This window comes from Leptonychotes weddellii, chromosome 7 (genome assembly GCF_054177405.1).
Source record: "Leptonychotes weddellii isolate Sample4059 chromosome 7, ASM5417740v2, whole genome shotgun sequence".
Lineage (NCBI taxonomy): Eukaryota > Metazoa > Chordata > Mammalia > Carnivora > Phocidae > Leptonychotes > Leptonychotes weddellii.
Window position 1 is genome coordinate 85,584,176 of NC_138375.1, and position 12,320 is coordinate 85,596,495.

At 41.2% G+C, this 12,320-nt stretch overlaps 1 protein-coding gene across 1 annotated transcript in view; it reads left to right on the plus strand.

Annotated features, from left to right (window-relative positions):
* ACOT12 (acyl-CoA thioesterase 12) overlaps positions 1–12,320 on the plus strand; it is an 82,396-nt gene that overhangs the window by 36,535 nt on the left and 33,541 nt on the right. The window contains exons 11-15 of the mRNA XM_081826632.1: positions 586–669; positions 5,905–6,038; positions 7,837–7,965; positions 9,172–9,298; positions 9,764–9,916. Coding sequence (XP_081682758.1) covers positions 586–669; positions 5,905–6,038; positions 7,837–7,965; positions 9,172–9,298; positions 9,764–9,913 — 624 coding nt within the window. The 3' untranslated portion in view covers positions 9,914–9,916. The remainder of the gene's footprint in view (positions 1–585; positions 670–5,904; positions 6,039–7,836; positions 7,966–9,171; positions 9,299–9,763; positions 9,917–12,320) is intronic.

Sequence of the window (12,320 nt, forward strand, 5' to 3'; positions counted from 1 at the left end):
CCCGGATCGAGTCCCACATCGGGCTCCCTGCTCGGCAGGGAGTCTGCTTCGTCCTCTGACCCTATCCCCTCTCATGTGCTCTCTCTCATTCTCGCTCTCACTCTCTCAAATAAATAAATAAATCTTTAAAAAAAAAAATGCCACTAATTTGCAAAGCATGCAGGCCTCGTGTTATTTTGTCTGAATTCTGAATTAAGAGTTGGAGACAGAAATTATGTTACCTATAGCTTAGTTCTAAGCTCAGCATTACCAATTTGGCTCTAACATTTCCCATTTTCGAAGCAGAAACCATTTGATCACAGGATGCCTGGGTGGCTCAGTCGGTTAAGCTTCTGCCTTCGGCTCAGGTCATGATCCCAGGGTTCTGGGATTGAGCCCCGCATTGGGCTCCCTGCTCAGCGGGGAGCCTGCTTCTCCCTCTCCCTCTGCTGCTTCTCCCTCCTTCTGCTGCTCCCCCTGCTTGTGCTCTCTCTCTGACAAATACATAAGTAAGATCTTAAAAAAAAAAAAAAAAGAAAGAAAAGAAACTATTTGATCCCATATCTGTGGGTTGAACCCTCGGCTTTTACAATATTTGTATTTTAGGTAGCCCTGAGTAACGCCAATGTGGAGGCTCTCAACAATCTGGCAGCCAGAAGTGGCTGGGAGGTTACCAGTGCGGTGGAAAAGGTAGGAGGCATCCAGGTACATGCCCAACCTGCTGTCCGGCACAAATGAAAGTGGTCGTGGTGGGGGGCGGGGGCGGTTCTACTGCTTCTGCTGCTGCTTTTAAGAAGGTAAAAAACCGGGCGCCTGGGTGGCTCCGTTGGTTAAGCGACTGCCTTCAGCTCAGGTCATGATCCTGGGATCCCGGGATCGAGTCCCGCATCGGGCTCCCTGCTCAGCAGGGAGTCTGCTTCTCCCACTGACCCTCCCCCCTCTCATGCTCTCTCTATCTCATTCTCTCTCAAATAAATGAATAAAATCTTTAAAAAAAAAAAAAAAGAAGGTAAAAAACCTTTCTAGGAAACTATTTCTAAGAGCCAGATATCTTTCCAGCGCTGTCTCTAGTCCTCCATGCTGGTGGATTTGGGGTCCTTCAGTGAACCCCACACATTCCTACCTCTGAACTTAGTTCTCATATTCCGGAATACTCCTCTCTCCTTCTCCTCTCCATCTACCCCAGTCCTAACTGGTTTTCAAGGCCCGAGACGAAATGCTTCTGCGGGAAGCCACTCCTATCACCCCTGACTGAAGAACTTCCCCTGTAGGAACCCCCTTAGCAATTACTTTTTCAGAATTAATTTGTCAATTAATTCTGCACCGTCTTGTGACATTGCTTCCACAGCTACACTGAATTGACGTCAATGTCTTACATAGTAGTTTAACTTTTTACACATGGTCTTTTTCCCTACCCTAGATGACAAACACTTAAGAAAGAAGCCTTGTCTTCACTTCTTGGTATCTCTCTTAGCACCTTTTATGCTGTTTTGCGGGTCATCAAACTTAAGTACACATGTATCATTTGGATTCTAATTTTATCCAATTTCGGAGGTATATTAAGAGAGCCGTGGAAGCTGATGCCCACACTAACTAGACTGTAAGGTCACCACCAGAGATAGTCCCAGATCAGAGCAGGGCCAGGCACGCAGGAGGTGCTCAGTCATGCCAGCTCTGTGCTCACGTTCAGTGTGTACTGGTTTTCATCAGTGAAGCCTCTACAGTAGGGTGATCATATGTCCTGCTTTTCCTGGGACAGTCCTGGTTGTCCCATCCTAATTAGTGACTGGTCCATCATAATCTGTTGTCTTATCATAATTACTAATAATGCCTCCGTGCCCCAGTCTGGACAATAAATGACATGCTCATTTACCCTAAAATTGAAGCAAACTCTGATACTACTTTACTGATTCTTTTCAACTTTGACCTCTTGCCAGTGTTTTGTTCTGGGTTGTTGGCTTTTATCGTGTTTTTGTCTTCACTTCTGAGTCCTTTCAAGATCTCCCTTTATGCTCTTTGGATCCACTTATCTTTCCACGTATGCCTAATTCAGTGATGCCGAAACATAGGTTTCACGTTATAAAAATGATCTTTTTCTCTTTACCCCACATCAAAGATGCTTCAAGACTTTGTTTTCTTTTTACTAGTATGAAATCTGCTTCTTGCTTCGTTGCTGACATCTAAGCAGCATCGGAAAGGGCAACGTGCGTCTGGACTGAAGGAAGACAGCATGTTTTGTGAAGCCGTATAATATATAAAAACTTCAGTTCTTTGGGAGTTTGGGGCCAAAATAAACCTAAACAAAGAAATGCTGCATTTGTTAGTATCTAAGGCGAGCCATCAATATTTAATTCTTAATTTTTGTACGGATACTTATTAGAAGATACCGTATAATTATAGCAACCTTCTTATGCCATTTCTGTTGAATTTGAAGCCCTCCAGTTCTTTAGATTATATTTATGATAAAACTTGAATTTTTTTCCTTTCCAGGCTATCCTCTTCTCTCCTACTTTTTAAAGCTTTTATATTGTTTTAATTTTAAAATACAGCTTAATTTTTTCTGTCACCTTTTCATTGAATAATTTTTAAACTATCTGTTACGAATCATACTCATTTCAGGTTTTAAAATCCATAGTTATTGTTGGGCAACCCTCTCAGGTCCCCTCCCTCCTGGGGAGCTTTGTACTATCACTTGGCTATTGCTCAAGAAACCTTGCTTTGCTGCCCACCCTCCCACTAAAAATCTGTACTTATTGTTGATACAAATTAGTTAAATGGCAAAAGTCTAAGATTTCTGGTATTTGTAATTAAATTGGGCAATACTTATTCTTTTAACTCATATTTCATTTCTGTGTACAGTGATGGAATTAATAATAGTAGTAATGCAAGGAGCACCCTGGCCCTAAAGGAGCTAGTAGACTATTTTGGCGACATCACACATATACGTGAAACAGTGGAAGAATGATTTTCAGGTAGTTTATGAACAAATGAGCAATTGTATTTAAATCATAAAGGTCAGCTCTTTGGCAGTTCAAAGTAAAGCAAGACAGTTATTTAGAGAGAACTTTGGAGAGGGGATGATTCTTTCCTCTTTGCAGATGGCCTATGTAGATGCTGGAGGGTGAAAGGGGCTATCCAGGCAGTGAGCAGCTCCAGCCAAGTCCTCAGGGTAGGAATCGGCATGGGTAGGAGACTGACCTGACAGAGTGATGATGATGAAAGCCAGAACGGCAAGGACCACTTGAAAACCTTTCCATGGAAAAAAAACCCAGCACAGGAAACTGACCAGAGGGCGCTATTCTCACTGAAGCTGGGGAGGGGCCGGTCCCAGAGCTCCACCTGTGCAGTTCTCTTTCCCCCAGCCCCTGGGGGTCATTCCCCAGGCACCTCCAAGGAAGAGTAGCCTCCCCTCCCCACCCAGGCCTTGTATAAAATGGTTTTGTCCTCCTTCCCATACTGTTGTCTCGAAAACAACAGATAGTATAAAATTCTAAAATGAGACTCTTTTTTTCTTCGGCTGTTTGTATAAGATATCCAGATCCATTAAACAGAATCTTATTAGAATGAAAAAACAATATCAGTATGAACTGTTAGCAATTTCAAGCTTACTCACTTTAAGCTTCATTTCATAGAATAAAATTTGCCAGGCATCAAACGATAAAAAACGTTTGAGTTGGCTACAGATGGAATTTAACCTGTTTTCTTCTGCGCGTGAAAGAGAACATGTTCTCCTGAAGAGTTGGTCTTGGAGAATTTTTTCCACTAAGCAGAAGTTGGCTTTTCTAAAATACTAGGGGTTAAAGAGATCAGACCAGCCGACGCCCTTCCTCGCGGCCTTTGTCCGCGCTGGTGCCATTGATTCTCAGAGCACAGCAATGAGAAGGACTTTCTGCTGCCTTCACCTCTGGGAGAAGGATCAAGATACCATTCCCTCGGCCGATGACGTCCTCGGCGCCGGATAAGTTTAGCGAGCTCTGTGAGGGCAGAGGTTAATGGCGGCTACTCAGCTTGGTGTTTGCAGAGGCTTCAGGAAGCAGGAAGCCTGTGTCTACAACCTGGGGAGCAGCTTCCTGGGAAAGGGCTGTGATAGTTTCCTAGAGTTGTTGTAACCAGTACCACAAACCCGGTGGCTTAAAGTACAGAAAGGTGTTGTCCGCGCTTACGGAAGCGGGAAGTCTGAGATCAAGGTGTTGGCGGGGCTGATTGCTTTTGAAGAAGTGAGAAAGAATCCGTTCCAGGCCTCTCCTCTCGCCGCTGCTGCTTTGCTTTGCTGGCCATCTTTGGTGGACCTTGGCTTGTAAATGTGTCACCTGATTTCTGCCTTCATCTTCATATGGTGCACTCCCAGTGTGCATGCCTGCCTCCAAATTTTCCCTTTTCGTAAGAACATCAGTCATTATTGGATGAGGGGCCCGTCCTCCTACAGTTTAACCTCATCTTAACTAATTACATCTGCAATGACCCTCTTTCCAAATAAGGTCGCATTCTGAAGTACTCAGAGAACTTTAACATACGAATTTGAGGAGACACACTTCAACCCTTAGTGAGCCCTCAGCCCAGTATTACATCCCTCCCTGCCCTGAGTCCATCAGTGTAGACGGTGGCTGCCCCAAGGCCTAAATCTGACAGAAGGTAAGGAATTCACCCTGGCCACCTGCCCTTGCCTCCTCTGAGACTGCAGAGCCCCAGAAACCTGACTTAGGGCCACACGGCCGCCAAGTTTGATAAGATGACGTCCTTCAGGATTTACACCAGGGACCGTCTTTTTACTCCTGCTGGACAGGGGGCGAAGTTAGGCATGACTGTGCTGGGGTGAGTCTCAGCCACCAACGGGAGCCCCATTCATGGCTTTCTGTTTGATACATGTCCACAGCCCAGGATTTGTCCTCCTTTGTGGGCTTCATTTAAAGGTGGCTTTAATTAGCACAAAGGTCAGTTGGGGAGCTAAAATGGTCTAAACAAATAGCCACTCCTTTTCTTACTAAGCTGCCTTTAGTTGATTTCTTATTTCTTCATTCTCTTCTTGAAGATGTTTATGTTTAAATAAAGGTTTTCTCCCTCACAGCCTGACTTGTCCATCTGCTTGATTCCTGCAGTGAAGTCTTAACCCTCTGTTTGTCTTCTCACAGCTTGTTGCCATGGGGATGATTATAAGATGGCACATTTCAACACTAACTTCAAAGCACCCTGAAAGAGATGGAGAAAATGGGCAGGATAGAAACGTGCTCTTAGCTGAGCACATATCTCTGATTATTAGCAAAAGTGCTATAGCAGGAGAGTTTGGGGTAACAGGGGATATGTTATTGTTTAAGTATATGTCAAATGGCTCCCCAAGACAGGCGTCCTCTTATGTAAGGAATAACATTAGAAACCCAGGAATTGGCCTCTCAGGAGGATGGGCCTTGTGATTCACAAATGAAAGAATGCTTCATGCTGAAGAAACATGGCACTTCAGCAGCCCTTCTGAAAGGTTGAGTTGGTTCTAGAGGTGGTGGCTTGCTTCCTGGGTTCCCTTGGCATGCCTGACATCCTAAGAAAGTGTCCAAGTTCTTTGGAGGGAGATGAGGCACTGACTTGCCTATCAGCTTAATGCTATTTTCTGTTGTTGCTGGGTAGAGGCAGGGAAACATCACAAAGACATAAAAAGAGAAAGGCTTACTTTTTTTTTTTTTATTTTTCAAGAGAAAACTGTTGCACAATAATTAAATAACTCAAGTCCCATATTATTTAGAAGGCACAGAGGATAACATCCTGGTCTCAGCTCTAGACATCCAAGTGTTTGAAGTGAAATTGTCATTGTCTGGCTTCATTGTTATCCAGGTGCCAAGATGCCTTAGCGAGTACAATCAACCTAAGACTCTGTGTGTAGTTTTTAAAGACAAAACACCCATTTTTGTCTTGTAATTTTTTTTTATTATCTTTTAGATAAAAATATATACCCTGGAAGAGCATGACATTTTATCTGTTTGGGTTGAAAAGCATGTGGAAAGACCAGCACACGTGACTTATCATCTCTTATCTGACTTTACCAAGAGACCTTTGTGGGACCCCCATTATGTGTAAGAATACATTTAAAATATTTTCTTAAATAATGTCATGTAAATGACATCATGTAAAGGGTGGCCTCCATATTGCAATTCATCTCCACTGCCCAACATGTGACCCATTGTTTATTAAATAAAGAGTATGTTTTAAAACTTGCTGTGCACTGAAAACCATCAAGTGTTATTGAGAGACACAAAACAAAAATTATTTGAATCATTTATTTATCATTTCTCTTGAGTTGACATGCTTTACCCATATCTGTTGTAATCCTACCAACAACTCCACCCTTGGTATTATTCCCACTTAACAAGAGAGAGGTTCTGAGGCTTGCCAAGATTGCTTTCCTAAGCAACCGAATCTGAATTGGAACCCAGATCCATCAGGCTCTGAACTCCACACCCTTGTACTTTAATACACAGTTTCATTGCTCTTGAGGAAGTGTTTATCTAATTGTCCTTCCCACCTCCCACTCTTGGTATTTAATGAGCGGTTTCTCCTTTTCCTGTGAAGTAGCATTCCCTGGTGAGAAGCAGAAGGGCAGCTGTGTGAGTACTGAAGTACAAGGCATTCCTTCCTGCCCTGTCTGATCAGGGCCCACTCCTGTCAGCCTACGTCTCTTCCTGCTGTTACTTCCTGTCTCCTGCATCTCAATCCAATCTCTGCCACTCTCACTCCTTTCCTGGAGTACAAGGATGTGCGCCTTGTCACCTACACCGACTGGGTCTGATTGCACTCGGGCCACGCCCCCTTCTCCTCCGAGGAGTCCCAGCTCCGGGGCCATAGCACCTGGGCCCTCACTGGGCATCTTGCTGAAAGAGAGGGATTGGTGAGATGGGCTTCCTATTATATTAAGCATTACCATTTACTTCCTAATCTTGATGAGGTAGAGGCTCATCTTTAAGATGGCTATACTTGATAATGATTAATATCCTGTAATAGACAATTTAATACCGCTAAAGTGAAACACCTCTGGGGTCATGTGTTACATTTGCATAGATGCCAAAATAATACATCATGGTTAATTCTATCATAATAAAACGCTCTGAAAGAAGAGGAAATACTTCACAGTTTTCTTGCATCAATATTTGTAGATACTCTATAAGTACAAAGCTTTAAGCAGGAACAATGGCTAAGCTTTGGTGTTAATTCATTTCAAATGTTTCTCGCACTGTTTTCTATGTCACCTGACTTTCCAGCCAAACTGAACTTGAATGAATGGAGGAATGAATGAATGAATTCTAATTCAACTTACTTGTGTACCTACCTTGATTCAGGTACTGTGCCAGGTGTTTTCATTTAATCCTCACAATAACCCCATAGGTATTATCATCTACATTTTACAAATGAAAAAAATAATAATAAAGTGATTTGCCTAACATAACGTAGATATGAAGTGTACATTTAGGATTCAGAGACAAGTTGTTTGACTCTGAACTTGGTGCTCTTTCCAGTATACCATATTCTGTTATCTAAGAGTCCTTCTTTGATGACTGTCCATATAATTCACTACTCTTCAGATATTATTACCTGATCCTAGAGAGAAATAATTTTGTGGAAAACAACTATAAATGCCTTTCTCCGAAGTGTTGAGGGCAGTGACCTTAGAATCATACGGCCACCATTCTCTCCATCACATGCATAATTATTCCTGCTGACCAAACAGCTTTCTAGAGACAGACTTTGAGAAATAATGCTGGCAGGATGGTTATGTGAGCAGATGAGTGACTGTAGACATCAAACAGAAGAAGTGAATCCCTTATTCAAGCAGGTAGAAAAGTGTCGCCTTTGTTTTGCTGTGTTGTATTTACACAGGTCCTGCGAAGTCATAGACTGGGTGAGTGAAGCTGATCAGATATATTATATCACTTGTCCTGTAGTGAATGGTGACAAACCCAAAGACTTGGTAGTACTTGTATCACGAAGAAGGCCTCTCAAAGATGGGTGAGTATAAGCAATTGTTATAATAATGTTTTGTAGAAGAGAGCAGAATGAAAAAGTTGATATGAAAATAAGGAAGGCAATATTGGCATTTCTGGTCTTGAATGATGTTCATCTGAATTTTTGCTAGTTGGACCTTTAGTTATTCTAAGAAGTCATCTATTAAATGCCACCTGTGTGCAGAGCACCGTGCACGATTCCTGAAGCAGTTCCTTTTCCTTTTGCTGTATGCACACGTAACACTGATAGTTAGCAAACCTTTAGAATATTCCATCATCAGTAAAAATGCAGTGTGTGCCAAATAAAACATCAAGAATAAGTTTAGAATTTACAAAGGCGCAATTATGCTAGACATCCAAAATGTCTGGCTGCCAGCTATGGTTGTTGACTAGAGCGCTTGTCCTTGACTTCTCTGTGGGCATTGGACTTCTCGGGGCACGGTGTCTATGTTCTAAGGGCAAGTGTCCTATGTATTCAAAGAAATAAGGAATAGAAGCTTCTGGGACATTTAAGGGCTATCCCCGGAACTGGCCAGCATCATTTCCAATGTCAAAGCTGGCCTGCGGAAATAAATCAAACACATGTGTGAATATGAATGCACATGGACGTTCAGTGTAGTATCACTGTATTTATTTATTTATTTGGCAAAAGGTAGAGAAATAAACTGAAGGTCCATCTTACAAATTATGGTAGAGCCATACTGCAGAGTACTGTGCCATCATTAAAAAGGATGAAGTAGCTATAGAGGCACTGATAGAGAAATACCTCCAAAGATTTACTGGTAGGTGAAAAATCAAATTATAGGCCAATACTTATAAAATGATTGTATTTATGCAAAAATCTGTATATGCATTTGCTTACATCAGTGTTATTTATTTATAAAAAGGTCTGGAGGGACCTTTTAACAGTGGTCCTTACAACCCATTGGGGCATAACAAAACATGCTTAGAACTTGACTCCAGCTTTGTGGAGTTATGCAAAGGGTAAGTAATTCTTAGGCAGAAAACACCTGTGGCCCTTACTGTCCTTCGCTACACTTGAATGTGGCCATAGAGACTGTATTCGAATGTGGAACACTCATCTAGAAGAGGGGTCTCCATAGTTTCACTTCTACTTGTATAAATAAGTTGAATTAACTGCAGGAATTTATTTTCTAACCACTCTTCTTCATTTCTCACAATAACTTAGAGAATGTCCTTTATTTTTCAGTGACACGTACACGGTGGCAATGAAATCGGTTATTCTACCATCAGTCCCACCTTCTGCACGGTACATCAGAAGTGAAATCATCTGTGCTGGATTTCTCATCCGTGCTATTGACAGCAGTTCCTGTACCGTAAGTTTGATGAAACATCTGCACATTAATTTGCTCCGACAGATACAGAGAAATCTTTTACCCACATTTCCTAATTAACTGTAATTCTGTAATGTGTGTCCACATCAGGGGAATCCTAAGGTCATCCTTTTAGTTCCATTCTAGAACATCCCCAGAAGATCAGAGTCATAGCCTCCCCTATACCAACAAGATTCAGATCCCTGCTTGAAAAAGCTCTTGGGGCGACTGGGTGGCTCAGTTGGTTAAGCGTCTGCCTTCCGCTCAGGTCATGATCCCAGGGTCCTGCGATAGAGCCCCGCATCGGGCTCCTTGTTCAACAGAGAGCCTGCTTTTCCTTCTGCTTCTGCCTGCCGCTCCCCCTGCTTGTGCGCTCTGTCAAATAAATAAATAAAATCTTAAAAAAAAATTTTAAAAAAGCTCTAGGTCAATAAACAACTGAAGTAATGTATTCCCTTTTTGAAACAGGTGTCCTACTTCAACCAGATTTCTGCTAGCATCTCTCCTTACTTTGCTGGAAATCTTGGTGGCTGGTCAAAATCCATCGAAGAGACAGCAGCCTCTTGTATACAATTCATAGAGAATGCTACTGATGATGGGTTGATAAACAGATTTTAAATGGTAAACTTCCAATTACCTGTAATTTTATTTCCCACCTTTAATTCCAAGTACCCTTAGCCTTGACACTTGGCAAGGTTTTGGGCCACAAAATAATTTAATATTGGCCTAGGCAAAACACAGGAAGGGGTTAAAAAATAAAATTCATCTCAGGTCAAATACCAGTGATTTGGATCGTATTATTAAAAGAGCTTTAACACTGTTTTAGATCATCTGTGGCTCTCCTCCCTTTCAGGGGCACAGGCAGTGGAAATGGCCCATATGCAATTTTGTATGGACTATAAAATGGTACAAATATGGTTTTAAATGATCATAAGCATTTTTAGGCTAGAGAGGTGAAACATGTGTTCTGTTTAAAATTTTATAAAATCAAAAATGGTAAGTTGGCCAGTTGATTAATAGTGTGGGATGGTTCCATATATGGCAGATATCCGTATGTCAGGAGCATCTGACAAGATGTATTACATGTTTTAGAGCTTTAAATTAGGAAGACATTAAAACATAATGGAATCCAATCAATTTTGGTAATAGGAACTACTTTACTAGTGTCATTTCATATATATTCAAGGTGGCTGACCAATTTAGTATCTATTGCTATATATACACAGAAAAAGTACCTGCAAAATGTGTTATCACAGAGAGTATTAACCGAGCTCTTCTTTCATAACCATTACATTAGCACTTTATTCCCCAGACTTCAACATTCATTATTCTACTCTGTGATTTGTCTTAACTCATAAGACAAACCAGCACATGGCAAGTTGGCCTCCTCTACGGGACAACATTTAAAAGTTGAAGGACTTCTCCATTAGAGTTTAGAGCACTTAAGAGGTTAGGTACATCCTGCCGTCTGTATGTCAAATCTCTACCCATGCTTCCCCTGCCTACCCACCCCCCCAAGCCCATCCATTCACCCAGCCTAGGTCTGGTTGTTAATTATTTTTATTCCATGTCAGCAGGCTCTCATTTACATGAATTTCAGACTGTGCTCCAATTTTATGAATTAACACTGATGTACAATAAGAGTGGATATGCAGGTTTAAATGACTATACATTTCAGAAGTAGATAGATTTTTGAGGATATTTTTAGATTTTAAAAAAGGTGAAAAAAATCAGCAATAAAGGGGTTACATTACACTAAAATTTTGTATGGTAAAATTTCAAACCTCTCCTGTAGTTGAGACGTTTCTAACTTCTGCCTATCATAGGTCTTTGAATGTATATGTTTTTGAAAATTACTGCAGTAATGACTTGAGGTGTTGGTGAAACACCATCCAAGGAGGAACTGAAACCAGAGATATTAGGGCAGATGGATTTAGGACTCAGCCACGGAAAAGTGAAAGATAAGCTTTTAAGAGGTGGCATTTCCAGAGGACTGAAGGAAGAATGCTAATGACTAAGTCCTAGGGGATTCAACAGAACACTTTTAAAATGTAATCAAATATCTCTGATATTTTTCTGATATACTGATATCTCTGATATGTATTTTCCCCCCAAGTCTCCTCTCCATCCTAAAGCCCCATTAGAATGCACGTGGCCTTGTTTGTCTTTATCATGGCCACAATCCCAAGTGCCTAAAAGAGTACCAGGAACATAGCAGGGACTGGAGAAATATATAGTGCATAAATAAATTTAATGTTTGCCTTCCTCACTTGAGGAAGCTTTTGACTCTCCAGAGTCTTTGGCACCTGATAGGACGGGTGAAATAAATCTGGGCATGTTTGGACTAAATGTCTAAGGCAGCACTGCTGTCCTCTTCCAGCTGCACGACTTGTGTGACTTCTTTTAAATGGCACTCATTTCCTTAAGTTCTGGGATGCTGAGCTGTATTCTGTCGTGTTTTCCTCTCTTACCAAAAATAAAAGAACAGCTCCTATTAGGACTAGAACTGTTGAGCTATGCAGACATTAAAACAGAGAAAAGTGTTTCTTTTATTTGGTAAATATTTTGCTTTTGAAGCATCAGTGACTAATCACAGCTGTTTCCTTTAGTTACAAATGTATCCAATCAGGTAAAATTCCAAATGAAACACATAATCCACTAGAGTCATTCCATTAAACAGTACAATGGGAGCCCTAAGCCTTGTGAAATATATGTATTAAGTATGCATGTATTCATCAAATCAAAGAAGCTAATGGGTCTCTGATTAGTGTTCTATTATGGTGATACTTGCATCTCACCTGGACGCATCTAAGACATGTGAACAAAATGCTATTAAGTGTAAAATACACTCTGTTAAGTGCCATCATTCTGGTTGAATACCCCAAACTAAATTTTGGCTAGAATGTCTCTTGAAAATCAAGAGCAAAGAGCTGCTGTTAAGGTATTCTTCTATTTTACCTCAATAATTTGTACTTCTTTATGTCAAAACTAAAACAAACATTAACCAAAATTAATCTCATCTAGA